Source organism: Myotis brandtii, unplaced genomic scaffold, assembly GCF_000412655.1.
Source record: "Myotis brandtii unplaced genomic scaffold, ASM41265v1 scaffold412, whole genome shotgun sequence".
In the NCBI taxonomy this organism is placed as follows: Eukaryota; Metazoa; Chordata; class Mammalia; order Chiroptera; family Vespertilionidae; genus Myotis; species Myotis brandtii.
In genome coordinates, this window is record NW_005365832.1 from 2318477 (window position 1) to 2346252 (window position 27776).

The 27776-nt window shown below is 43.4% G+C and overlaps 1 protein-coding gene across 1 annotated transcript in view; it reads right to left on the minus strand.

Moving 5' to 3' along the window:
• LOC102261805 (formimidoyltransferase-cyclodeaminase) overlaps nucleotides 1–27776 on the minus strand; it is a 154348-nt gene that overhangs the window by 123219 nt on the left and 3353 nt on the right. The window contains exons 4-7 of the mRNA XM_005873584.2: nucleotides 26226–26378; nucleotides 26097–26135; nucleotides 9176–9361; nucleotides 4–195 (exon numbers count right to left, since the gene is read on the minus strand). Coding sequence (XP_005873646.1) covers nucleotides 4–195; nucleotides 9176–9361; nucleotides 26097–26135; nucleotides 26226–26378 — 570 coding nt within the window. The remainder of the gene's footprint in view (nucleotides 1–3; nucleotides 196–9175; nucleotides 9362–26096; nucleotides 26136–26225; nucleotides 26379–27776) is intronic.

A 27776-nucleotide genomic window follows, 5' to 3' on the forward strand; every position in this document is an offset into this window, starting at 1 on the left:
CTTCTTGGTCTTCAAAACTCTCCACGTTGCAAGCTATCTCAATTTTCCCTTCATGGGGAAAAGCCATCGCTTGGACGCCCTTCAGTCCACTCGCATTTGAGCCCCGAATGGCACCAGCAATTTCCTTTCCCAAGGCCAAGTCCTGAGAGTCTATGGTCACATTGCAGTTCATCACATACGGGCTGGCGCCGACGCCTAAATCATTGGAAAAGCATGTTAATCAAGCAAAGCAAAACCCTCCTTCTGAATGTTCTATTCTTTAGCCAATTTTAATCCAAGGAGCTACCTTTACGTGGCTGTACTTTAAGATAATACAAATATCTCTCATTATCAGCTCCAGAACTTTGTGAAATATATATGTACAAGAGGCCCGGTGCACAAAAATTTGTGCACTCGGGGGGGGAGGGGTCCCTCAGCCCGGCCTGTGCCCTCTCGCAGTCTGGGACCCCTTGGGGGATGACCACCTGCTGGCTTAGGCCCACTCCCTGGGGGATTGAGCCTAAGCTGGCAATCAGACATACCTCTGGCAGCCCGGGAGCCCTCGGGGGATGTCCACTTGCCAGCGGGGAGCAGGCCTAAGCTGCAGTCAGACATCCTTAGCGCTGCTGAGGAGGCAGGAGAGGCTCCCACCACCACCGCTGTACTGGCAGCCATCAGCCTGGCTTGTGGCTGAGCAGAGCTCCCCCTGTGGGAGTGCACTGACCACCAGAAGACAGCTCCTGCATTGAGCATCTGCCCCCTGGTGGTCATTGTGTGTCACAGTGACCAGTCATTCCCAGTCATTCTGCTGTTAGGGTCAGTTTGCATATTACCCTTTTATTATATAGGATATAAAACAGAGTTAGTTAAGCTAAAAGCAGAAATGTTTATCTACTCTGAAATTATCTGCAGGTTGTCTTTTCTAGAATAGCTAAGGGTCCAGAATTTCCCAAAGATCAACAGAAAAGGGGCAGCGCACTTTAGTATTAAATATCAACAGCAGCAAAAAGTCTTCACTTTTCATTAATTTCCAAGGACATCTCCACAAGGGCTGGGCCTAAGGCTCTGGGAGACACAAATAAGTCATACTCTGTACCTATCCCTTCCTCCCCAAACACACCCGTTATCACTGAGTTAGGTTAACACCCAATTCAAGGGAACCTCAACAACAGTCTTGGTTAGGGAAGGTGGTCACTAAAAAGTGACAAAAAGCCTTGGAACTGGGAAGAGAAAAAACACTTGCGTCTCATGAGAATGTGGGTTTGGCAGGGTTTGGAGCACTATGTATACCTACTGAGGTACAACCTGTTGGAAGCACCTGTCCCACCCCCAGCGTCCCCAGGACCTGGGACGGCCAAGGCCTCTCTGAGCCCCTTTACTTTAGAGCTGGGGGCAAATGTCCCTTTTTTTCTTGCCTCAGGAATGGTGCAGCTCATGTTACATAAATAACCCTGCTCTAATTATAGTTTACATTTTAAGATGGACAACTTGGTTAAATTAGCATTGACATAAAAAGCTTACGTTTGCAGTTTCTTCACTTTGGGGGAACCTTATATTTCTGAAAGCAAGGTTGATGAGGGATTGACGGAGGATAAAAGGCTGACCTCATCTCCAGCAGATGACAATTCCTTAGCTACTATTTCAACATCATTTTACTGTCATAGCTTTTTCTTGCTACTTTCAAACGTATTGCTCAGGATGTCAGTGTCCATAAGAGATGTCCTCTGGGCTCACTTTCCCTGGACGGCCATGGTTTGGGGGCTTTACTGCCTTAGCCTGGGTACGCTCATACTAATAGACGCTTCACAGAAATCAGCACACGGAAACCACATTTCGCCTTTTTCCCACATGTGTACACATAATAAAACATTTCAACTCCTGAGGTTGGGCCTCTTCCTACTGGGAATTCTGCAGAAATGAATCAGATTACAGTAGTTCTCCATCATGCTGATTTCACAAAAATTAAATTTCCTAACAGTCAATACATCTCTCTCTCTCATAATCTCATACACCAATCACTTACTCTAAATATCTTTGAGACGTATATCAGTTTCAACATTTCACAGAGGACATTGGAATTTTTTTTTTTTTTGGTCAATGCTAATGCCATTCATTAATAGAAAATATCCCAGCATGGCTTCTCTCTCTCCTCCACCCAACAGGTAACGATTTCCTCCAATCTGATAGACATTCCCTATTCTGACTCAAGAACTGGTCTCATCTTTACCATCACTCCAACGATCTCACTCATTTTTGCTGAAGAGTCTATTTCTATATACACTCTGCCACAGTAAGCACAATTATTCAAGACACATATTAGGCCTATTGCGCTTGGCTATTTCAAAACGGTGATGTGTCCAATCAGCATTCAGATATCCACATGCAATCTGTCAGCTTGAGGGCGTCCTTGAGATGGACCCAGGGCCCTCGTGCTCACGCTGCGGTGGCCGGGCCAGTCCCTCCTACAGCCACAGGATCCAGAAGATTCCAAGGCCCCTTTTACCACCACATGCCCAAGAACTGCCCCTTTTTAGTAGCATTTCCAAAAGTGATCATTCTTGTTAACAAATGAATTCATTGCCTAAGGTAAGTTATTGAAGATAGAAAACATTTAGATCTCCAGCCCAGGGCACAAGAATTTGATAAAGAATATATTTGTCCCAAGACTGATTTACTTAATTTTTAAAAACCCACTATTTTAAAAACGCCTTTAAAAGCATACGTAAAAGAAAGGCATATGTAAAAGTTAATTGTTTCTTAGAAAACTAAACATCAGAAGTAACTTTCATATTCTCTTTTAAATAAAATAAGAGGGAATCACTTAGCACAGAATGATCATTTTTCCTGTATTCCATTGCTATGTGTTATTTTAAATTCTTCTATTAAACTTTAATTACACAATAATTTAATTTGTTTTATCACTACAGCTTCAGGAGTGAATAAACAAAGACGAATCAGTGAGTCCTGAGAAGTTTCTGACCTCATCGGGTAGGGGTTCCCTTTCTGCGGGTTGGGAGGCCATGGCCCATTTCTCCCGTGGAAGGGGAGGGAGTGCAGGGAGAGGAGGGAGGAGAGAGGAAGAGAGGAAAAGAAAACCACTTTCTGCCCAAGTGCATGCTTCCCCAACTTCCTCCAAGTCCAACACCAACACGGTGCACTAATTCTAACGAATCCAGCAGTCCCAGTGACTTTGTTCAAATGCTGAATTTGACTCTTTATGCTCATTAAACTTCGCTAGAATTTTTAAAGAAGTAATTAATCCCAGCAACTCGTATTTCTAGTGACACGTCATATAATTAAAGTGATTCCACTTTTTGCTCTAAAATTAGAAAGCTGATGTGAGTTTGTTTGTTTGTTTGTGGTTCGCCCCGCCCCTACCTCCACAGATTGGCAGGCTGCTCTGCGAATCTCCCCACTCGAAGCTCAAATCCCAGTTCTATTCCAATGCAACTGTCACAACGCCCCCAAGCAGGCTAAAAACAGGGAAAATCTCTGCTATGATTTCACTTTCCATGTGTTCTATTCTTTAATAAAAAATTTGTCATTCTAAATATTGGTGTTTACTCCTAGTTAAATACTTTTTTTTATCAAAAAGAAAAAGAAACTGAGATTCAGTTGCTATTATTTCCCAAGGAAATCTAACAGGCCTGATGTTTTCCTGACAATCCTGCTATTTTCTTGTGTGGAAACACTGTATTTATCATATACTGCACGGCTGGTGATTTAGATATTGTAGAGACCTTATGGTGAACTGATAGAGATGTAAATTCTTTCTGCCAGATTGTTTAAGCAGAAAAAAACAACACAAAAAAACCCCAAATGCACTTAATTAACATCTGATGTGTAGCTTTTGCAAACACGAATGCGATATTTGTGTTTGAGCACTGGCAGTAATGACTGTGAACTACGCTATTAATGTCTGGTTTAAAGATGCTTGTGGTAGGACCACGTCTGGAAGAACACAAATAAAATCCTGCATTCAGACAAAACAATAGCGAAGAGCCCATTAGAACAATGAGAAGGCAGCACTCAGAGGAGACACGCGTCCTTCTTCCCCCTTAGATCAAAACTATCCTCAAAAATAGTTCTCAGTGGCACCGCCATCAATCAATTTTCAGGTCAAAGGATTCTCCACATTTTCCTCCACAGGAAGAGTTTCAGTTCAGCGGCTCAGAAGTTGCTTAGGGGTGTCTTAGACGTCCTACCCATTAGACTGCGCTCCTCCTCGGCGGCCAGTAGGCACACATGTGCGAGGAGAGAGCTGGGGTGGTGTTCTGGGGTACTTGGCATTTTCATATCTGAAGAGAGAACGTCACCTTTGTGGATTCCTGTGCAAAGTGAATGAACAGAGATTCTCATGGACCAACACGCAACTCCCTCAGTGAGTATGTTTTCCTGAAAACCTGCTGCGTGCCAGGAGCCTTGAGTCACTGGGCACAAAAACAGGAAGAAGGTGAAAATAAGATAAAGCCCAGGTGGTCTTCGCTTCACAGTAACAGAGAAAGCAGGCACCAGACCTGGACCTCAGGTCCCACAACACAAACAGTCACTACCCCGAGCGAACAGGCGCCGTTACATGCGGGTGCTTTAACTTTTTTAGAACGTGTACTAAAGAGAAACCACAGCTGAGACAAGACATTTGGTGACCGAAGCCATAAAACTCACACATAACTGCTCAGCCCCGTGCGCCCATGGCAGGGAGCACGCAGGGCTCTGAGGCATGTGGCCAGATCTATGGAAAAGAAAGCTAAGCGAGGAGCACGTGGGCAGAGCTGGGAGTGGCACCCCAGGGATCGGGATTCAAGTTCCACCTCCTCAGGACACTGCCTTTGCTCGGCTGTTTTTCTGCAAAATGCGTATGATATTTTCCTGCTCTGCAAGGAATGGTGAACCTCAATTTCTCAGCTTTGAATCTTTCAAAATAGCAAGAATTCAGAGAGGAAATTACAGAAGTAGGTGCACGTTAACGTCGTCATGGGATGAAGCCAGCCCGGGTGAGGCCAGCTCAGGTGACTTGCTTGTTCCCGAATTTTCCATAGTGGAGTGGTGCCCTTCATCCATCCAACACCCAAGTCCTTCATGTGCCCATTACAGGTTCCACGTTTAATTACACATCGAGACTTTCGCCTCCCATCATCCAAAGTGGATGTATAGTCAAACAGAGAATCATGGAAATTGGTTCCTTAAAACTTAACAGACTCCTTCTAACACTGGGAAAGTGATTTTTCAGAGACTAAGTAAAAGTTTTGATGTGGAGTAAATCGCATTATTCAATGTCAAGAAAAGTGGCTGGTGATGCTACGCTTCTGATTTACAGGGAGAGAAGTAGCAGGGGCAGCTCTCAGGAACCCATTTAAATAGCTAAACAGAAGTCCCTGCCTCCAAGATGTGCCGATTACCTCCATCCATGATTCCCAAAACAGCATATGAAACTGTGTAGTTCAAAGAATCGTCCCTGTATTTTTAAACAATGATGCATATAGTATATGCAGGCCATTCATATAACATATCAGCCAGCAGTGTTTAAATTATCCCATAAATGTTTAGGGTTTTTAAATATATATGTATAAAGTATTTATTTATAGATCTAAAAGTATCAACTATTATTGCTTTGCCCTAATTTATGTTCCCCACGAGCTGGCCAACTACAAACTTTTAAAAGGAATTTGGTTAAAAGATTTTGTCTGTTTGGCACTGACGAGGAGTGCTAGTCATTTCTGAGCTCACTTTTTTCCTCCTCTGTTTATAATATTCTTAGGGAACTTCAAAACAGAAACCTGCTCCCTCATAGATCTGCTTCCTCTGGGGGACTGCGCAGATTAATTTGTCACTGGAAAGTTAACTGTAAGTGTTCAGTTGATAGCACCAATCATCCTATTTAATTCTTTTTTAGGAAAAGAAATAAACAGCAACAATGTGTTGAGGCTTTTCTGTTTTGATGGGAGAAGTGGAAAGATTTGTTGAGAAACACTGACATAACTAAAGAAAGTTAGAAAAATATATAAAGCCATTAAATTTTAAAATAAGGGAAATCAGCACCACTGTTGAGAACTAAATGCACTGAAAAATTAGATGAGTAACATGTATACCCTAATGACCAAAGTATTGTAAATTCTACTTCAATATACAGGACTTTAAAAAAACGAAAGCATTTTATTCCTTCCTACATGAATGTTTTTTTAAGGGAGAATTTGTGCAAGGAAGGTACCCTGAGATTTGGGCTGATCATGTGTCTTAATATTGAATTCCAATCTGGTCTGCAAATTACTAGAAACGAATTGCTTATCCACATCCCTTATTTACTCTTCCACCTTGAAACAGACATGATGTTTCTCTGCAGGCACCTGCTTTGAGCCTATTAAATGAAGGGCCTGTGCTTGGACAAGGTCGCCTAAACTTAGCTACTCTTGTAACTTTCATGTTTTTTTGCACAAATTAAGGCTTCTGCCACTTGTCAGGAGATATTAGCAAAATAGACATTGGGGGGGAAGTTGTGCTACTTTTTCCTTCTTATCTTGAATCTTCCATCAAACCCCACCTAATTGAACACATTGAAACCCAGCTTTTATAAAAACTGACCATTGATAAACCTTAGTAATTATCCCTCATGAAAGATAATGGGAAATAATCACAAGATCAATTTAGAGAAATTATGAAAATGAAAATAAGTTGGAGCATTATAAATTTTAAAATGTGTAAAATTTGAGATAAATAAGATGCACGTATGTTTCCCAATATTCAGGCCATCTATTTGTGCTACTTTGTATCCTCCGGCCTTGACCCTGGCCAGTCCCTCCACCCAAGACTCTTGTTCACACCTCCAGTGGCTACCGACCTCCCCTGGTCTTTGTCCAAAGCTGCATCACAGTGAGGCTGACTCTGGATTATCCCATTGAAATTCACAACTCACCCCACCCCAGGGCACATGGTGGTGGTGGTGTTGTTTTGTTGTTATTTTTTTTGGTTTTTGGTGTTTTGTTTTGTTTTTTTGGCTATAGCACTTATCATTTTCTAACATGCTATAGAATTCATTATTAATTAAGCTTGTTATTTATTGTCTGTCTTCTCATCCCTACCTCCTGGAATAGAAATTCTTTGAGGGCATATCAATTCTATTTTGCCCACTGATGACAGTGTCTGGTGCATACTAAGTACTTAACAAATTCCTTGTTGCATTTATTATCTACAAATTCTCTCTACAATGTATTGTATTTTCCATGTCTCTAAAAATTCTTCCACAACCTCATGCCTAATTGCTTGCATAATAGTCCTTCACTTAGGCATGCCACAGTTTATTTAATTCTCAAATATTGAACATGTATCATGTGTCCAGCACTTGCTATTGTAAGTGATGCTCTGATAAATATACTTGTACCTAAGGACATGCACCTTTTACTATCTCCTTTGGGTTTATCACCAGGAACAGGACTCCTGCCAGGCAGCCATATACACCTTTGAAGCTCCTGATGCATACCCTGAACTCACTTCCACAGCTTGAACCAACTGATAGTACCTTTAGCAGTACGGGGCCTGTGACGACATCCTTACCAGTATCAACACTGCCTTCAAAATGCCATCTTTAAACCTCTTTGTGCCAGTTTTGAACATTTGGTCTTTAACTCAGACATGCTTTTCAAATCAGGTTAGAGTTCTTCCCAAGTACGAACCCATTCATTCTCACAGCACTGCAAAAATGAGAACTGGGTTTTTCAAGGTTTGCCTACCTAACGCTAAAGCCGGCTCTGCTGTATTCTAACACCAGGAGCCCGTCTCCGGTGCCTGCCCACCAGCTGCAATCGCACCACCTGGCCCTGGGCTGACTGGTTTGTGGTGCAATCCCTTCAGTCTCCAATGAGGCTCGAATTAGAAACCAGGAACTAGACTTCTGAGGATTTAGTCACAGAACTTACACTTCTACGCTTGCGAGACGACTCGTGGGGAAATATGTGAGGTTCAAATTGGCAGGGAGCGATCAGTTTCTTCCTTTCCCGTAACTACAGACGGAAACACACTTATCATCACTTTTTATATACCTCCTCTCTGCAGGGAAGGGGGAAAAGGCCCTTTCGTATTGCATTTGGTACTTAGCACACATTATTTCAACTTCACGGTCTTATGAGGGAGGTGCAGGGATTGTGTCCATTTCATAGATATGGGAACTGAGGCTTACGGAACCCTCAGAGGTCACACGGCCAGTAAACAGCAGGGGCAGAATTCGAGCTCAGCCTCAAAGCCGTGATTTTTCTGCTGCATCGACTACAGACACCCTTCATTTGAGAGAATTCTGCACCAGGGGTCCGTACGCAGAGGCCTCTGTGTGACTGCGCAGAGCTGTGTCGTGAGGAGATGTGTTTCTTACGCCTGCCCACCTCTTGGGTAGCCAATATTTTTGTAACGGCTAAGGTATTAACTGACTACCAAAACGTTACCTAACATGGTTGAATTTGTGACCCCTTCAGAAGATATTTGAGAATAAAAGAATTAAGATTCAAGTAAATGGCAGCAGGATGGTGAAGTGCAGGGAACAGGGATGGAATTGGCGGGGGGGTCGGGGGGGCGCTTTCCTTTTCCTAGATAAGCCCTGAGCACAGGGCAGGGCTGGAGCAGCAGACAGTCAAGAACCGGTGAGGCCCCCGGGAAGGGAGAACGCCATGCCTGTTCCCGGTGCCTGCTCGCTCTTCCAGAAGCCTGGTGTCTAGAGAAGGCTCCCCAGCTGCCCCAGAACTGATCGCCAGCTGCACGCATCAGCCCGGCCACACTGGCTGGTCAGGTTCAGATGCGCTTTCCTATCAGCTACAAGTAACCTGGACCAGGTCCCTACCCCCCAGTGTCCAAAGAGTCCGGAGTGACACCATTCTCGTCACCGTGGCCAGGCGGCAGGGCTCATCATGGATCTTCGAATCTCCCTCTAAGGGACTGTCATCAAGTAGCCGAGGAGGGCTGCTCGCCTCTCTGGTCAGCTTATGGAATCATGGATCTTCTAATCTCCCTCTAATGAACTGTCATCAAGTATCCGAGGAGGGCTGCTCGCCTCTCTGGTCAGCTTATGGAGAGACGGGTGAGAGCAAGAGCAGAGAGCCCCTGACCCAACTCTCTAGGGCCTCACTGGGACCGACACGATGCGACAAGTCGAGGGCATCTCAGGAGTCTACCGTCAAGTTTAAAAACAACAGCAGAACCAGACCAAACGGCGAACCTGTTAAGCCACGTCTTCGGGCCGGTGCGGCTCCCAGGTCGGGTTCCAGGGCACCGAGATCCCTCCTCGCGAACCAGCCCAGCTGCTTCCTTCTCTGGACCAGGGGGCGCTTCTCGGGCAGATCGGCCTCGCCGAAGAGAAACACGCTGCTGCCGGGGACACGCAGGATGAGGGTCTCGGCCAGGCCTGTGGCAGCGGGAGGCGTTAACAAAAGTACATTAAAATCGGGCCCAACGGAAGAAAACCAAGCTTACAATTGTCTTATTGTGGTAACGTGCATTTAACACAAAATGTACCAGTGCAGCCATTTCTCAGGGTAAAAGTCAGTGGCATTAAGTACATTCCCATCACTGTGTAACCATCACCATGAAAGCCTATAGTTCCTACTCATTTTTAAAATCAAAGTTTGAACATTATTTATTTTTCCGTGAAGGAGGAGTCTAGTAATAAACGTTTGTCTTTGTACAAGGAGGCTAGAATGTCTAAGCCATTACAAATATTCATCACTAAGATGAATGAAATTGGTGCCCTCAGTTTTTTAACCATTTTCTGACAGCCCCAAATTGTGCATGTTGTTAGGAGAGATGAAAAGATCGCCAGGGCCAGATCTGCACTGTCCAATATGGTAACCCCTACCTACGTGTGCTATTAAGTTTTAATTTTAATCAATTAAAATAAAATACAATTAGCCTGGCCGGCGAGGCTCAGTGGTTGAGCGTCGACCTATGAACCAGGAGATCCCAGTTCGATTCCCGGTCAGGGCTCGATCCCCGGTGGGAGGCGTGCAGGAGGCAGCCGATCCATGATTCTCTCTCATCAATGATGTGCCTATCTCTCTCTCCCTTCCTCTCTGAAATCAATAAAAATACATTTAAAAAAATGAAATGCAATTAAAAATTAAGTTTTTCAGCTGCACTAGCCACATGTCAAGGGCTCGATAACCACACACAGCAAGCTGTCTCCTTATGGAACCTCGCAGATACCAAACATTTCCATCATCCCAGGAAGTTCTGTTGGACAGCACCGGGCCAGATGTTCCCTAAAGAAGCCCAATATTTCAGCATAACTTTATGGAGGGGACTCTACACGACAACATTTTCGCATCTTCTCTGTCCCTTCTTTATACCTAGATCCTGTCTCTGACCTCGTCTTCTCAAGGCAGATTACAGAACTATCCTGTTTATTCTAGAGAACTGCTACCGAGAGCCTGTTTGCAGCCAACAGCACGTTCACACGGGGCTAATTACAATCCCAAAGGACAATGAGGGCACGCATTCCCGTCTGGTGTATGAAATGGAGGGAATTCTGGAGGTGGCCTGGGACAGCAGGAATGTGGGCCTTCTTTACTGGAGGTGCATCATGGGACATCAGGGGCCAGGACAGGGCCTCCTGCCACATAAGCATAGGAAACCTCTCCAACTGCAATTTTAGGGTCTATAATTTGTTTGTTTCTAATGTGGACTGCCACGTTGATAGGAGGGGTGAAATGTGGAGGTGGCCAACAAAGATTTCATATTTCTGGGTTGTATGAAGTCTTAGGAAATGTTCTTTCTCCGAGTCAGGTCGGGACTCTAGCATCAGGAGCCCGCGATGTTATAGTCCAAGAAGCCAAGACAATCTCCCAAGTTCACTAAGGCATCTCTGCTTCTTTAGACCACTCTAAGATGCGAAAGGACCACTGCTCCTGGCGGGAAGGAGGGCACAGATGCCAGGACACATACGGTCAATGGAGGTTTCAGGATTGTAAAATACTGTCTAGACCAGTGGTTCTCAACCTTCTGGCCCTTTAAATACAGTTCCTCATGTTGTGACCCAACCATAAAATTATTTTCGTTGCTACTTCATAACTGTAATGTTGCTACTGTGATGAATCGTAACGTAACTATCTGATATGCAGGATGGTCTTAGGCGACCCCTGTGAAAGGGTCATTCGACCCCCAAAGGGGTCGTGACCCACAGGTTGAGAACCGCTGGTCTAGGCAGTTAGGTAACTTCTCAAGTCTGGACTGGAGCGGGAGGGGGCAGAAGAAAGGGGAGAACATTTTGGAGAGTTGTCAGAGGTTAAGATGCCTTAACACCCCAAATCTCCTAGTTGTTCAGATCACTGATATGTGCTCCAACCATAACTTTGGCTCACACTTTGGCTGCTACAGCTTAATATACAAACTGTGATGCCCAAATAATATGATCTGGAACTTGCTTTAAAATACTTTAGTAAAACCAAAGGAAAATAGAGGAAGATAAAAAGAGAGAAAAGGAGAGAAAAATAAAGGAAGAAACAGAAAAACAGAAAAGAAACTGCCCCATAGAATAGATGGAGAGACTGCGATTAGATGAGCCACGGAGAGCATCCAGCAGGCCTGGTGCACATGCTCAGTAAATGCCGGCCTCTCCTCCTGGCAGGCCTGCTCCGCGGGTCTGAATTCTGACAAGTTGGAGCCACCTTCCTGGGCCGCCATGTCCCTGCGACTAGAAATCCCTGTCTTCTCCACAAACTCACGGTGGAAGGAATCAACCTTAATTTCTGTTCTCTAACGAAGAGAATAAACTATTTCATTACTCTCATGCAATGAAAAGACAACCAACACCAAACTGGTATTCAGTAATGGAGGCAGTACACTATCCTCTTCAGGTTCAGGGAGAGAGCATTTACGTCTCCAGTGACTGCAACCCGGGGGCCTGGCAGGGAGGTGCTCGCAATTTTGCTGGAAGGAAAATGTAGACTGCCCGCATTTCAAAGAAATGTCCCAAACTTAGTCAGAATACTTACCAACAAGGTATTTTGTCTGTCATAGGTTCCATGTTCGGAAGAGCTCGTTTCAATGTTATCACTTTTTTTCACAATTAATCTATGCGATAATCATTCCATGTAATTTAGTCAGAATACTTACCAACAAGCTATTTTGTCTGTCATAGATTCCATGTTCGGAAGAGCTTGTTTCAATGTTATCACTTTCTTTTCACAATTAATCTATGCGATAATCATTCCATGTAATTGCAAACGCTCACACCAAGCAAACAAATAGGCCTCCTAAAGGAGATCAACATTCTGAACACTCCACGCTCAAGCCTGTGGGAAACTGAGTCCCGTCAGCCTTCAGGTCAGCAGCACCGCTGTTGAAGGCCACGGCCCTGCGTCCATCTCCCCTAAAGCCACTCCTCCCTCCGCCGGTGGAGCCCAGCATCTCCAGGGCAGGGACTTGAAGCGTTTACAATGACCAGCAAGAAACCAGAACAACTGAACTCATCCCTGCTTCCTTATCCTGCTCCCCTCCACTGAGATTCATTTCTCCCTCTGTCATGCTCCTGTAGTATTTTACAGCTTTTGTTGGCTGGAACATCAGATCTAATCCACTGGCATCACATAGTTAATTGCGGACTTTTGCTTCTACGTCTAGGTTTCGAGCTCCCTGAACAATTAAGGTTTGTTAAGTTGAATGAATGGAATCTGGGTCCTGAGCACTTTGCAGATGTTGGACACTGCAAACCTGAAATAGCCGTGTCGTCCCCCTCTCCCCATCTCGCCCCAACCTACAAATGAGAGGAAGGGGTCAGCTAACGAAATGCGAACTGGGTTACCAGGGGGAGTACAATGTGCCCGTGGCGACTGAACCCTGGGATCAGTCTTCCACGGTTGGTATCACGTCTTACGAGCTGTCCTCAGAACGGAAGTCCCCTCCGCAGCCAGCAAAGCCACCTGATGGGGGCTACCTGAGCCCGGCAGTACTGTCAGAAACGACAAACGTCCGAATAGCCTGGTGATGGAGGAGCCAGATGCCATCAAGCACTTGAAACAGGCAAAGCAGAACCCGCCAGCTGCCTAAATAGCTCTTTATTAAAAGAACAATCTTTTTTAGTTTTCCTTCCATTTTTTTGACAAGTTTTCCCCACCACCATTATTAAAACTTCTGATCTTCCCATTTTCACTAGACATATGCCAAAAAGGCTGATTTGATGATAGTACTTTTTAAAAATATTTTTATTGATTTGAGAGAAGAAGAGAGGAGGAGAAAGAGACAGAAAATCAATGATGGGAGAGAATCATTGATTGGCTGTCTCCTGCACGCCCCCTACTGGGGATCAAGCCTGCAACCCGGGCATGTGCCCTGGCCAGGAATCGAACCATGACCTCCTGGTTCACAGTCCACTGAGCCACACGGGCCGGACTGATGATAGTATTTTAAAAACATATTTTAACCTTCATGATTGGCTGGCCTTATTTACTCAAAAATGATTTTTAGCCATTTCTCTACAGGTATACTGGTATTTATCACTTTCTGTCTTATCTTTAGAGACTTCTCTGAGCTTGGTTATCCCGATTTGCAAAAGGAGGACTAATGCACCGAGACATTTCTCTATGTGATAAGAAGTTTAAGCTTCATTTTGTTAACAAATGTTTCCTCTGAGTCTATAACGGACGTAAGTGTGACCAAGATGTAGGATTTTACTGAGGATATATAATAGTTAGAGTAGTTCGTGAAGAAGTATTGAAGAATCTGCTGAGTTAAATGTATGTGCCACATACCTCATGTCTACAGTGGTATTTAATACCCCTTTCCCTTCTGCTTTTGTTCTTTTGGGAGCAACGTAGGATTACTGGTATAAATGGAGTTGCAATTTAACTGTTAAACAGAACTGCATTTCAGCAGCTCAAGGAACGTAACGGAGAAGCTAACTTTTGTTACATTTTTCCACGGCAGCCAAAATGCACAACTAGGAAAAAACCATCAAATCTGTCGCTCCCTTTCTTTCCTCTGGAACAGAAAAAGTCTCTTTCCTCTTGCCCACACACGACATAAGTGTGTGGCTTATTTATTTTAAAGCAGAACTCTAATAATACTCAAAAGAGTATCAAATCTTTTCCTAAGTGCATAGCAATGAAAACAGTCTTTTCCAACCCGTCACCTCAGACTCAATAATAAGTAGAGGTAAAAAAGCACAGAATCTAAAAATTAGCCTGGTGCTAGACTTGGAATCTTTCAAGCATCCTCTAATTTTAGTAGAGCTCTCTTAATATAGCCAAGTTTTCTGTTTAGCTGATTTTTTATTTAGTATTTTTTTAATGAGAGGGGGAGAAAAAGATTCTCTCCCAGAAGCCACACAGCTCTCTCAGATGGTAACACAGATAGCCCTAGAAGCTTTTGCCTAAATTCACACACGTCCCTAAAATAAAACTGGCTTCTTAATCTCGCTACAGTACTCCGAAAATACAGCGCAGCGCTGTGATGCGGGCCTGCCTCTCATTAAGTGCAGACTGGGGAACATTATTCTTAGTTTAGTCTATGGCAGGGGGCGGTGGAAATGCCTCCCTTTGCAATTCAAAATTATTTTAGAGACAGAGCCTTTCTTTCCCAGTGTCTTCATTGAACAGAGCTGTTGAGAACTGTCTCCCTACCGTCCCAGAGAGCAAAAAAGCTACCCAGTATTCACCCCATATGCTCGGCTTTGAAGTGTGAAGCTGTGACCGTCCCGCAAGTCTCCTAAGCCACCATCAAAGCCATCTCATTACGCCCAGCGCTGCGAGTTAAAGCGCAGGGCCTAACCGCTCCAACACAAACACTGCATTAGCAAAGCAACCGCAATGTTCCTCCCCCACGTGGCTGCAGCTTGAAGCAATCTTTACCATATGCACACATGCACGAGATACGAAAATGTATTGTGCTAGAACATCGAGAAGGACGTTAAACATGCTGACTAGAACTGGATGTTATTCTAAGGGACAGGGCGGGGAGTGGGGGGTAAAATGCAGCTGATCTTTATGATGAAAGAACAGAAACACTGGGCTGAAAGACGAGATCAAGTGCAATTCCTAAATTGCATTTCTACCAACACATTCTGGGGCCTGTTCCTTCTTGAGATAGCAGAAAACAATTTAAGGGGGAAAACCAAACTCCACAGCCCATCCCTGGATGCTACTGTTTACTCTGTCACGTTTCATTTCTAAAGGACAAATAAGCTTACAAATGATGATATGCTGACAACAGCATCTATGACTCAAAATAGCAGGACTCGCTAAGGAAAGTAATTTCGCTTGTGTCGCTGAATTGTCAATTTATCATCGCCATAGCGGTAAAAAACAAAACGCCAAGAAAAAAACCTGTTACGTATCATGAAAACAAGGTCATGAGTAAATGAGGACAAGGACTAGATTAATCTTCATGTAAAAAGTAATCTGTGAAAAACAGTTCCAAATACTGGGACCTAATGATCCCCTTCCTTTCTTTGGGCTCTAGAGAAATTCTTGCAGATGTGCACAAAAAAGGTTATTCAAGAAAGTCCACTGCTGCATTCGTTGTAGTGGGAAAAAGGAGGGACGATCTGATTGTCCACAGAGAGGGGACTAGATAAAAGGTAGTATGTCCACACTATGAAACTACAGGGATGAACTAGAACTACATGCAACACCTTGGACAGATTTCCAAGATAGCTTGCTGAATTAAAAAGTTACAGTATGATAGCATTTATATTATAAACACGAACAAGCAATCCTACAATGGATTTGTCAACATAAACATATTCATACACATATAAATAAAAGCATGGGAAAAATTCTAAATTCAGTGTGAGCCTACTATACTCATAGCATAACTTGGCAGGGGTCGGTTCAGGAAACCATGAATGGGGGAGGTGGTAGAAGCAAACTTTATCCTTTCCTATAATTCTTGAAATTTTAAAAAAGAGAATTAATAAAGAGTTCCAGCCTGGCTGGTGTGGCTCAGTGGTTGAGCATCAGCCTATGAAACAGGAGGCAAGGTATAATAAATAAACAATGGTGAGAATTCTTTGTTCTACTGCTGTCTTAATGAAAAAATATGAGTAAGTTTCTTGATGTTTCTAGGTCCTTTTTCCAGCTACCAAATGAAAAAATTCACTGTAGAGGTATATGATGATCCTCTTATCATCATATAAATATAAGAATTATGTGCCCCTAAATTCTTTTTTCTTTATCCTCACCTGAGGATATTTTTCCATTGATTTTTAGAGAGAGTGGAAGAGAGAGGGAAAGACAGAGAGAAATGTCAATGTGAGAGAAACACATCGATTGGTTGCCTCCTGCACAGGCCCCAACCAGGGCCCAGGCCGGGGAGGAGCCTGCAACCGAGGCACATGCCCTTGACTGGAATCAAACCCCGGATCCTTTGGTCCAATGCTCTATCCATTGTGCCAAATGAGCTAGTGGGGCCTAAATTTTAATGTAATGTACTATGTACGTTCATGGAGATATAGGAATGCACGAAAATATATAGTAAATAGTAATTTGGGGCACATTATGTGCATTTATTTATTTTGACATTTAATTTACATATGTGTATGTATATTTAAAACCTTTATTAATGTTATCACACACTCTGGGTCTCCTGAAGAAGCACACCATGACCATGGAGACCAGGTCGATGGGCTGGTGGGGGCCTGAGGGTGTGGAGAGACTTGGGTTGATGCACTAAGTCTTAGGGTCCATCTAGCGTCACTATGTCATCTCTTCAGAATTTTCTAACCCTAGTGGCGTTCACACCGGAAATCATAGCGAGTACTAGGAAGCAGGGATGAAAAGAAAGGGATTCATGAAAAGCATGGCCAAGGTCAGGGCCTGGGCTGGAGAAGTGAACATGGTATCAATCACCTGTTACAAATCCCTTATTAGGTCCACATTCTCTAAAACACCATCAGTACTCACACAAGATCAATTTCTTGGGGCTGTGGATAATGACTCAAAATCAGAAAACCTATAGCCCCTAACCTGAGTGCCCTCAAGGCTCCCTTGGCTAGTAAGGGGTGAATGTCAATTAATGTCCCCCGCAATAACCCCTGGCTCAATCCCAAGGATTCTAAGAGGCCCTTTCCCCAGGTGAAGTGGCAGTGGGCAGATGGGCCTCCCAGTTTCTAACTCTAAACCTTGTGACTTCTAAACTAGGAAAGAATTACAAGAAGGAAGCAGGCAGCAAGACCCATGCACTTCACTTATTCATTCCAATTAGAAGGTTCTTACAGTGCATTTATTCTTGTCAATATTTTCCATACACCCTATTCAACATACATCAAGAGTGAAAAGGGGACGGAGGGGAAGCTAACACAAGGGTGTGTAGTCAAGCTGGTCGTTGTTGTGAGCAACTGGGGCTTGATCTTGCTGGAATGGGCCTTAGAATCATCCATCTCAGGGACAAGACGGGAGCCTTTACCTGCCAGCTCTGCTCGGACTTCAGACTGCTGCAGAGCCGACATAGGAGAGAAGAGTGCAGCTTCCCACGGACGTGGGGTTCACCTGGAACTGCCCGGAGGACAGCAGGTGTGTTCCAGATCTCCCACTGGGCCTTTCCTTCCTCACTGGTGCCTCTGTTTTACTGTGGTCGATGTAACCCTGTTCATTTATTAAGCCTCTAGCAATATGCACTTATGAACATCCTGGTAACTCTCCTTCATAGACAAAATGGACTATAAAGTCTCAAGAAATCTATCTAAATATTTTTTAAGATATACTTTTATTGATTTCAGAGAGGAAGGGAGATGAAGAGAGAGATGGAAACATCAATGATGAGAGAGAATCATCGAATGGCTGCCTCCTGCATGACCCACACTGGGGATCGAGCCCGCAACCCAAGCATGTGCCCTGACGGGAATCGAACTACGATCTCCTGGTTCATAGGTCGATGGTCAACCACTAAGCCACGCTGGTTGGGCTATCTTAATATTTTAAGTACTCTCCCAATGCACCATCCCTTGTTTTTTCAGCTTTGTATATGGTGGCAGTATTATAAAATTCTCAAACTAAATGCTACGTCCTACAGCTATGTTAACATGTGCTTGCAAAACCAACCACTGCGTTTATGCTATGGCAATGAGGGCAGCGCTGAGGGTCGAGACAACCATCTCAGAACCCAGCATCTAAATTGACTAATCTCAACCACACCCAGGCTGTTTTATGAGAAAAATCTCCATAGCAACTGGAGAATCTGAGTAGAAAATTCTTCAAGTGAAAAGTTGTTCCTGATTTGCCAGATCAGCCCATATTTTGACAATCTGTAATAAAGTAATCAAAGGGTCTCATGACTACCACACAAGTGTTGACGCCGTGTGAATCTGTCATGGCACATATCCTCCAAGTCATAAAAATACTCGAGAAAACATCAAACAAGGCTGATAATTCTAATCAAATTCATTAATGCTTTTATATTTTTTAAGATAAAATATTTTTAAAAATCAATCATGCAGGAGCTATTTCTTTATACATATAACTAACTTAGCTAACACTTTATCTTTCTAAATATTGTCAATTTAAATAGTATTGTAGCCCTAGCCAGTTTGGCTCAGTGGATAGAGTGTTGGCCTGTGGACCAAAGGGTCCTGGGTTCGATTCTGGTCAAGGGCACGTACCTTGGTTGCAGGCTCCTCCCTGGTGTGGGCCCTGGTCGGGGCCTGTGCAGGAGGCAACCAATCAATGTGTTTCTCTCACTTTGATGTTTCTCTCTGTCTTTCCCTCTCTCTTCCACTCTCCCTAAAAATCAATGGAAAAATATCCTTGGGTGAGGATTAACAAAAGTAAGTAAATAAATAGTACTGTACAAACATTATTTCGTTTAATGACATAAAACAAAAAGCAAGTTTCCATATCAGTGACAAAATTCATAGCAATGGTCCAGACTTTTAAAGCTGCATACTATGAACTTCCATGTTAGGTAAGCCCATTTTCATGGGTAAATCATTGGGAGAATTTGTAGGCACCTTCTTCCCTGACCCCCACTCCATTTTCACTCTATCCTCCTGAAGGTTTGCATGTAAATGTGAAACAGGGTCATGTTCAGAGACACTGGCTCCTGCCTGGGAAAACACTGGTAAGGAAGAAGTGGAGAACATACAGGAAGCACTATGACCACAGGAATCCTTCAGAAAAGCTGTCGAAAAAAAACTTGTACAAGTCCAGGAAATGAGGCTAAATATCTTCAATATTGGGTTGGATGTCAGACAAAAGGATAATGTTCCTGTAAATTTACCACTGACACCAAATTAGGTGAATTCATTGTTCTTGAAGGATCCAAGATAATTAAAAATCATAAAGAACTAGAGAAGTGGGGACTTCCAAGCAGATGGGAGTGTGGATCCCTACATTTACTTTCCTCCTCCCGAAAACCCCAGGAAAAGGATGGTAAAGAGATATTTTTTAAAGCCTTCACTCATTCAAACAAATGGAAAAGGAAGAGGAGGTAATAGTATTGGAATGTGAAGAGCAGATATAGGCATGGTGGTTACTCAATAGCCTCAAGGCAGCAAGAGAAACAGCAGCAACCTCACTTATACCACAGGCACCTGAAACTGGCAACCTAGCTTTGGGAGGTAAAGGCAAATATCAAAACAGGGACACTGGTGGAAAGCCTGCTTAAATAGCAGTGGAACTCCCCTTCCCCTGTCTTCTAATTAGAACAGGTCAGAGAGTTCTAGAAGATATTTCTTCAAGAAGATGAAATTAATAGAATACTCAACACATGAGATGTTGTATCTGAATACATGGAGAAATGTTATTAACAGAGAGTTTGGGGTCATACCAGTGATAAATAAATTTTAAAATAAAGTAATCAATCAAAAAGATAATGATCAACTCCAGCAAAAAAAAAAGAAATATTTACAGAAAGGCCAAAATAACAATCTATATATATAAAAGCCAAGCGACCGGAACGACCAGAATGACTGGTCGCTATGATGCGTACTGCAACTGTCTAACTGGCCCTATTGGGGGCGGGGCTGGCCGGCCAACCTCCCACTGCCCCTCCCCCCAGCCGGCCTGGCCCCGATCAGCCCCAATCAAGGTGGGCTGGCGGTACCCCACCTGTGCACAAATTCGTGCATCGGGCCTCTAGTATATTAAATAATTCATTGTGAATAATACTTATCCTATCTAATAAGGAGGGAATATGCTAATTGACCCTCATGCCATCACAAAGATGGCGGCGCCCACAGCCAATAAAGAGGGAATATGCTAATTGACTGCCACACCCTCAAAGATGGCGGTGCCCACAGCCAATAAGGAGGGAATATGTTAATTGACTGCCACACCCTCAGAGATGGTGGCACCCACAGCCACAAGATGGCCAGCATGGGAGGGCAGTTGTGGGCGATCAGGCCAGCAGGGGAGGGCAGTTGTGGGGGACCAGGCCTGCAGGGGAGGGCAGTTGGGGGGAACCAGGCCAGCAGGGGAGGGCAGTTGGGGGCGATTGACCGGCAGGGGTGCAGTTAGGCATCGATCAGGCTGGCAGGGGAGTGGTTAGTGGTTAGGCTGGCTGGCAGAAGCGGTTAGGGGCAATTGGCAGGCAGGCAGGCGAGTGTGGCAGGCAGGCAGGCGAGTGGTTGGGAGCCAGCAGTCCTGGATTGTGAGAGGGATGTCTGACTGCTGGACATCCCCCAAGGGGTCCCAGGTTGAAGAGTGTGCAGGCTGGACTGAGGGACACCCCCCAACCCAGTGCACGAATTACATGCACCGGGCCTCTAGTATAGTCATAATAATGTAACCACTAAGTATTTATCCAAATGTTGATATAACTATATTGAGACAAGGAAAAATTGGAAAGTAAGAGTGTGAGATGGTGTGTGTGTGTTGGGGATGGGGGACGGTGAGAGGAAGCTAAATTCTCATCTTCTGCAATAAGAAGTCAATAGACAATGCCTAAAATTGAAAAACTAAGAAGTACCATTGATATTTAGGTATCTTGGGTTGATCTTAATAAAATAAAGGAGTTGAAAGCACTTGGCTCAGGGAAGAAGGAAATTGAAGTTTGTGTATGGTGAGGGGGGAAGGTGGGTTGTGTAGGTGCTTAAAGTTTGGGGGATAAAGCCTGTAGAATATCTGACTTAGCTCCATGCATATATCATTTTGATAACAACAAAAAGAAGGTAAGGAAGGATGAAAGAAGGGAGAGAGGGAAGAATGGAGGGAGGAAGCGGAAAAAGGAGAGGAAAAATCTAGAGACATATCAGAGATAAAAATGAGATATAGCCTAACTGATCAAATGTGGTTTTTATAGAAAATAAAAATCAGAGAGAAAGGAAGATGGCGGCGTAGGTAAACACCAATATGCACTGCCTCCCACAAAGACATCAAAATTACAACCAAACTACAGAACAACCATCTTCTAGAACCACTGGAAAGTTGGCTGAATGGAAGTACTACAACTAGAGAGGTAAACAAGGAAGCATACTGAGACTGGTAGGAGGTGCAGAGGTGGGGGATGGGCTGGGCTGGCACCCATGTGGGCGGTTTTTTTTAATTGGGAGGGAGATCCTCTCTGCAGTGGCTGCGGAGAGGAGTAAGAGGTCCCAGCCCCACACCGAACCCCTAGCCCAGGGTCCCAGAGCTGGAAAAATAAGTCCTTACAGGCAGTAAGAACTACAGGCTGTAAAAACCAGGGCGGATTGGTGCTCAGTGACACAGAGGCTGCTGGAAACCCAGCTGTTTCTCTTAAAAGGCCAGCACCACAAACTGACCTTACAAGGTCCCACTTCCTCTGAGCTCCAGCACCAGGGCGAAGCTCTGGGGAACACAGACATATAAGGAAGACCTGAATTGTCTAGCATCAGGGCAGGAACTTGGAGGCAGCTTTCCCCCAGATGGAGGTGCTCACAGAGATTATTTTTTCTAGGGACCTCCCTGGTTGCAAGGCTAACTGGCAGCGATTTCTGTTTGCTCTACCCAGGTGATTCTGAGACCTCACCCCATCCAATTTGCAGCCCCACGCAACCAGTGTGCAGAGGCTTTTGCATATGAATGGCCTGTTCCTTGCTCAGACTAAAATCAAACAAGCTACAGCTGGGTCAGGGAGCCCCAAACCTAATAAATGGCCCAAGACCTGGCACCAGCACCAGCCTGCCTTGCTTCATAGCTGGACCTCATCTGGGAACTTCCAAACCCAATACAAAGAGGAGGAATCTACAGATCTCTCTGTAGCTCCTGCTGGGTGGCCTCAGGCAGTGGCTGACTGTGCACCTCCATGGAGACCCAAGAGCCAGTGTACCCAGTGGTCAGTGTCAGATCATACCAGATTACAACTCTAGACATCCAGAAGCGACACACTCAAGGGGCAGACTCAGTGAGCACCAAAACCCCACTGAAGAAAGTCCTGCTCCATAGGGGTGTCTCCTGCACAGCAGCTCTCCCATGGCAGTCACAACTGGTCCTCACAGCCAGTTGGCCTGGAAGTCAATTCCTCCCAGTGACATCAACAGCAATAAAGTCTGAACTACAACAAGACTGTGCACACAGCCCATAAAGGGGTGCACCTAGAGCTCCCAGCTCAGGTGACTGGGGAGACTGAGCCATTAGGCCCTATAGGACACCTACTATACAAGGCCACTCTACCAACTCAAGGAGAAATAGAAGCTCTACCCAATATATAGAAACAAACACAGAGAAACAGCCAAAATGTGGAGACAAAGAAACATATCACAAATGAAATAAATGGAAGAAAGCAAACTACTGGATATAGAGTTCAAAACCATGGTTATAAGGTTACTCAATAATCTTTAGAAACTTCCAAAAAAAATAGAAAAGGACCAGTCAGAAATTAAGCATACACTGACTGAAATAAAGAATAAAATACAGGGATTCAACAGTAGAGTAGAGATTTTGAGAATGAAATCAACAAGTTGAAATATGAGAAAGCAAAAAACACCCAATCAGATGAGCAAAAAGAAAAGAGAATCCAAAAATATGAAGACAGTGTAAGGAGCCTCTTGGACAACTTCAAATATATCAACATTCACATTATGGGGGTGCCAGAAGGAGAGAGAGAGCAAGATACTGAAAACCTATTTGAAGAAATAATGATAGAAAACTTCTTCTAACTGGTCAAAGAAATAGACTTACAAGTCCAGGAAGCACAGAGAGTCCCAAACAAGAAGAACCCAAAGAAGACCACACCAAGACACATCATCATTAAAATGCCAAGGGCTAAAGACAAAGAGAAAATCTTAAAAGGAGCAAGAAAAAAGCAATTAGTTATCCACAAGGGAATGCCCATATGACTGTCCACTGATTTTTCAACAGAAACTCTGCAGGCCAGAAGGGAGTGGCAAGAAATATTCAAAGTGATGAATAGCAAGGACCTACAACCAAGATTACTCTCCCTAGCAAAGCTATAATTTAGCATTGAAGGTCAGATAAAGAGTTTTGCAGACAAGAAAAAGCTAAAGGAGTTCATTGCCCCCAACCAGGATTATATGAAATGTTGAAGGGTATCCTTTAAGAAGAGGAAGAAGATCAGAAATATGAACAACAAAATGGCAACAAATACATACCTATCAACAATTGAATCTAAAAATCAAAATAAATGAGTAAGAAATCTAATGAATAGAATAAACTGGTGAATAAAATAGAATCAGAGGCATGGAAATGAAACAGACTGATGATTCTCAGAGGGAAGAGGGGTGGGTAGGGGCGGGAAGAGATTAAACAAAGATCTTACATGCATATATGCATTACCTATGGACACAGACAATAGAGTGGTGAAGGCTAGGGGTAAGGGGGGAACTGGGTAGAAGGGGACAATGGGGGTGGGGAAAGAGGGACATTTGTAATAATCTCAACAATAAAGATTAAAAAATAATAAAAAATAAAAATCAAAGTCCAAGACATTTTAAAAAAAAACACGGTAAGCCTTACATAAATACAGAGTAGGCCTATGTGTCTCCTAGCTGTCAACTGAGGTATATTCAACTGCCAATAGCAGCACGTGAAAAACACACTCATGCTCTCTCTCCCAAACCTCCTTCCTGCCATCATTTGTAAGTGATGACACTTCCATGCCACTGTTTTGTTCCCCACCCCCAACATCCTATGGAGTCTCTCCATTATCTATTACCTTCGGCCCCCGCCAACTTTCCAAACGGATCCGCCTGCATCCTGTTAGTCTCTGTCATGCAGGCACAGAGTGATCTTTCCAGAGTTCAAAGCCAATCAGACCACTTTCTTGCTTAAAACTCTTCAGTGGTTCCCATCCTTTTACAATAAGGTTTGAGCTCCTTCACCGGCACATAATACTCCATGATCTGACCTCCAAGCATCACTTGAGCTTTATCTTAACATTCCCAGGAATGCCTTTCCCATCTCATCCACCTCTAAGTGCTGGCCACACACTCAAGTCCCTCGCAGGCCCCAAATCCCAGGCTGCCCTCACCTCTGAACCTCTGCACTGCTGTGCCCTTTATTCTAAAAGTTCTTAAACCAAAATGATTTGTGAAGTTATGCGTGAGAGTATGTATCTCTGTATGTATACAAGAAAGCACAGGCATAAAAATTTGCATGTGATTTTGACAGTATTTATAAGTCTCCTCAACACCAATTTCATGCCCCACTTTAACCCTTTCCTTAAGGTATAGGCAAGCTTACAGCTGATATCAAAAAGTTCTGAAATTTATTATTCAATGAGTTTTTGCACACAAAAGCATATATGAATTATCAATATCAATAACCAATATCAACTATATTATGAAACTGGACTGTTCTCCACTGCCCTTCTTCCCAAAGAAAGTTAGTTCAATTATTAACTTCAAGTTGGTTTCCCTGAGAAGGGGTTACCCTAGTGGAAAACATCCCTTCACCGTTTGGAGAACAGCCAGTCCTTAGAATTTGAATACTTTTGCCTTATAAGAATGTCTGAGCATGTTGTTAAAAAAAAAAATTGGATGATATTAGATGAACAGCTGTGCAGAAAGGGGAATGTAAAAATAAAAACTGCATGTTGGAGCATCAAAATAGTAACCATGTACAGTATATGACTGTTTTTAATCAGATGAAGATTGAAGCTATTACATTTCAAATCAAATGTTATAAATTAGTTCAAGAATGCAGCTGAGCTCTCATTTAATTAGAAATGTCCATGTTTAAATCATGAGGTACAGTAGCTGCCAATGAAGCAAAAGGGCAGGGGAAGGGAGAGATCTCGTGTCCAGACCCTCCGATTGTTGACTGTCTCCTTTGCAGGACGCACATCTGGGCAGACTCGTCCTGATGTAATGAAGAACTTCGTGTACTAGCTAATTTGAGATTTAATGTAATTGAACATAATTGTTTTGAAGACAATTAAAATCATTATTCTGCCCTGGACAACTATGAACTCTTCTTTTTTGTATGAAACATATTTTCCCCCCATGTTAAATTTTAACTCTTTCTTGGATAAAAAGTAAAGCACATTTCGGGCCAAGATTTCCCTGCAAAGCAATCCTTCGACTGTCAGGTCATATTAAAGTGCAGTACAACAGTGAGTGCTCCTTTAGAAACAAGTCTCATTTCCTATTCCTGGTGCCTGATGCCGCTCAGCCAGGGTCCAGACCTACATCCCAAATGTGAGACGATTCACTATTAAATAAAAATGAGGGACTTCTGAGGTCATACAGAGAAGAATGCAATTATCCGAAGGCGGCCTTTTCCCCACAGGTTATGAGCCTCTGTGTGCCGTAATTAACTGTGGCGCAGCTAGACAGTCCAGGCAAAGGGTCTTTCTTTTCTCCCAATTTGCCTAATTCCAAAACACCTCAAGTGACATAGCTCAAATTTTCCAAATTAAACTCACCCCTGGGGCTGAAATCAAGCATGTGACAGTTCAGTTCTAAAGAAAATCTTAAAGAGAGTCGTGCACAGGGAGAGAAAAAAGTCAGGGTAAAAGGGGGTAGGAGTTAACATTTAAGTGGTTTTCAACCTCATCATTACCCCTGCTCAAGAAAATAAGACACAGATGGGCAAAACACAGCATCGTCCTGCCCCAAAGAGTCTAAGGAGCTCATTAGAAACTACTGTTGCTTCCTCGTGGTCCACCATGAATTCGGAAGGGACAAGTGATTGATGTGCTGCATCCCACAGCAGTTAGCGCTCCCGCGCCCCGGCGTGGACACTGGAAGGATGCCACAGAGACACGATGGGCCACTGCAACCCAGGAAAGCTTACTGTTCAGACACGTCCTCAAGGTAGACCTTTCCCGGGGAGCTGAGGAGGGATGACATTGTCAGGAGCAGCTCTGCTTTGTAAAAATGGTTTCCGTTAAGAAATAACACACAGCCCCAAGCTTTCTCTTACTTCTGGCCATAGCTCCACACTCTTCCACTCCCACGCCGGCGAGCGGGTAAATGGGGATCAGGTCCACGGCTCCCAAACACGGGTGGATCCCCTCTTGAGCCTCCATGTCGATAGACCGGAAGGCCTCCATGCAGGCAGCCAGGACAGCATGGTCTTAAAAGGTAAAATTGTACAAAACAATCATTAAACTTTCAAACACAGTAAAGAGGCAGCTATATTTTATTGTCCCACTAGTTGTTGTTGTGTGTTTTTTTTTGTAATCTGTATAGAAGATGATTTTCACCCAAAATAAAGTAAAAGATCCAACATTTCCCCTTGCCCTAACTCCCAATCATCATAAAGGTTCACATTTCTTCACATTTATCCCCCAAAGTAGAGGAGTTATGCAATATTTATGATTCTTAAACACCTGTGTATGTGTGTGTTTTATTGATTTCAGAGAGGAAGGGAGAGGGGGAGATAGAAACATCAATGATGAGAGAGAATCATTGATTAGCTGCCGCCTACATGCCCCCTACTGGGGATCAAGCCCGCAATCCAGGCATGTGCCCTTGACCAGAATCGAACCTGGGAACCTTCAATTCGCAGGCCAATGCTCTATCCACTGAACCAAACCGGCTAGGGCACCTCTGTGTTTTTTTTACAACTGGTTACTTTAAATGTTTTCAACTTTATCAAATTAATCTGATGAAACTTTGTATTTTCAGAATGCTTTATGAATTTTTATTAAAATATATACACAAAGTTTTAAAAGCATAAGTATTTATTTTAGTTTTCCTCTTCTCCAGTAATTAGATTTTGCATTCAAAAGATTTTACTTCATCTAACTACATATGATAGATACCTAAGAGTTATGTTATTACTCTGAGTTTTCATTAGCAGTACAGTACGACCATTTCAACAAGAAAGATAAACAACAAAGAAGCAAATTTAACATCTTATGATTAACATTCAAGATAATTTGTCCTGTTTGCTGGGAGCTACCAGCCAGTGCTTAGTTCTTCAAACAAACATACCTTTTGAAAAAAGACAATCTGAGTTGAAATAAAGTCTATTTAAAAATATTTTGAGCCCTTTGTAAGCAATATTAGATAATACAAGTTTTTGTTCAAACAGTTATGATCCTTCAAATTCAACTTGTCCCACTAAAACTTACAACATGAGACATTTCATTTCAATCCGTGAACCAACTCAAGATTTCAGGCTCCCAACCCAAAACACAACTGCTTAGCATGTTTCATTCTATGCCAACTTATCACTGAAATCAAGGCTGACTTCAACACTATGACTCCACAGGTTAAAACTTAAAGATTGTTTTTCTTATCCATAAATGATATGCGACCATCTTCAGGGGGAAAAAGGTATTAACTCTTGGACCCAAGATTCATTGTAACGAAGAGGAAATGGGAAATGTTTGAGATGTGTATGTTCAGAAAAATGATGAAATGCATTTTTGAGGTAGACTCTCCAGGTAATGGACTATTCCTATGGCACAGGAAATCAACGAGTAGGGAGCATGCAGGCCTACCTGAAGCTACCCTTCATCATAGA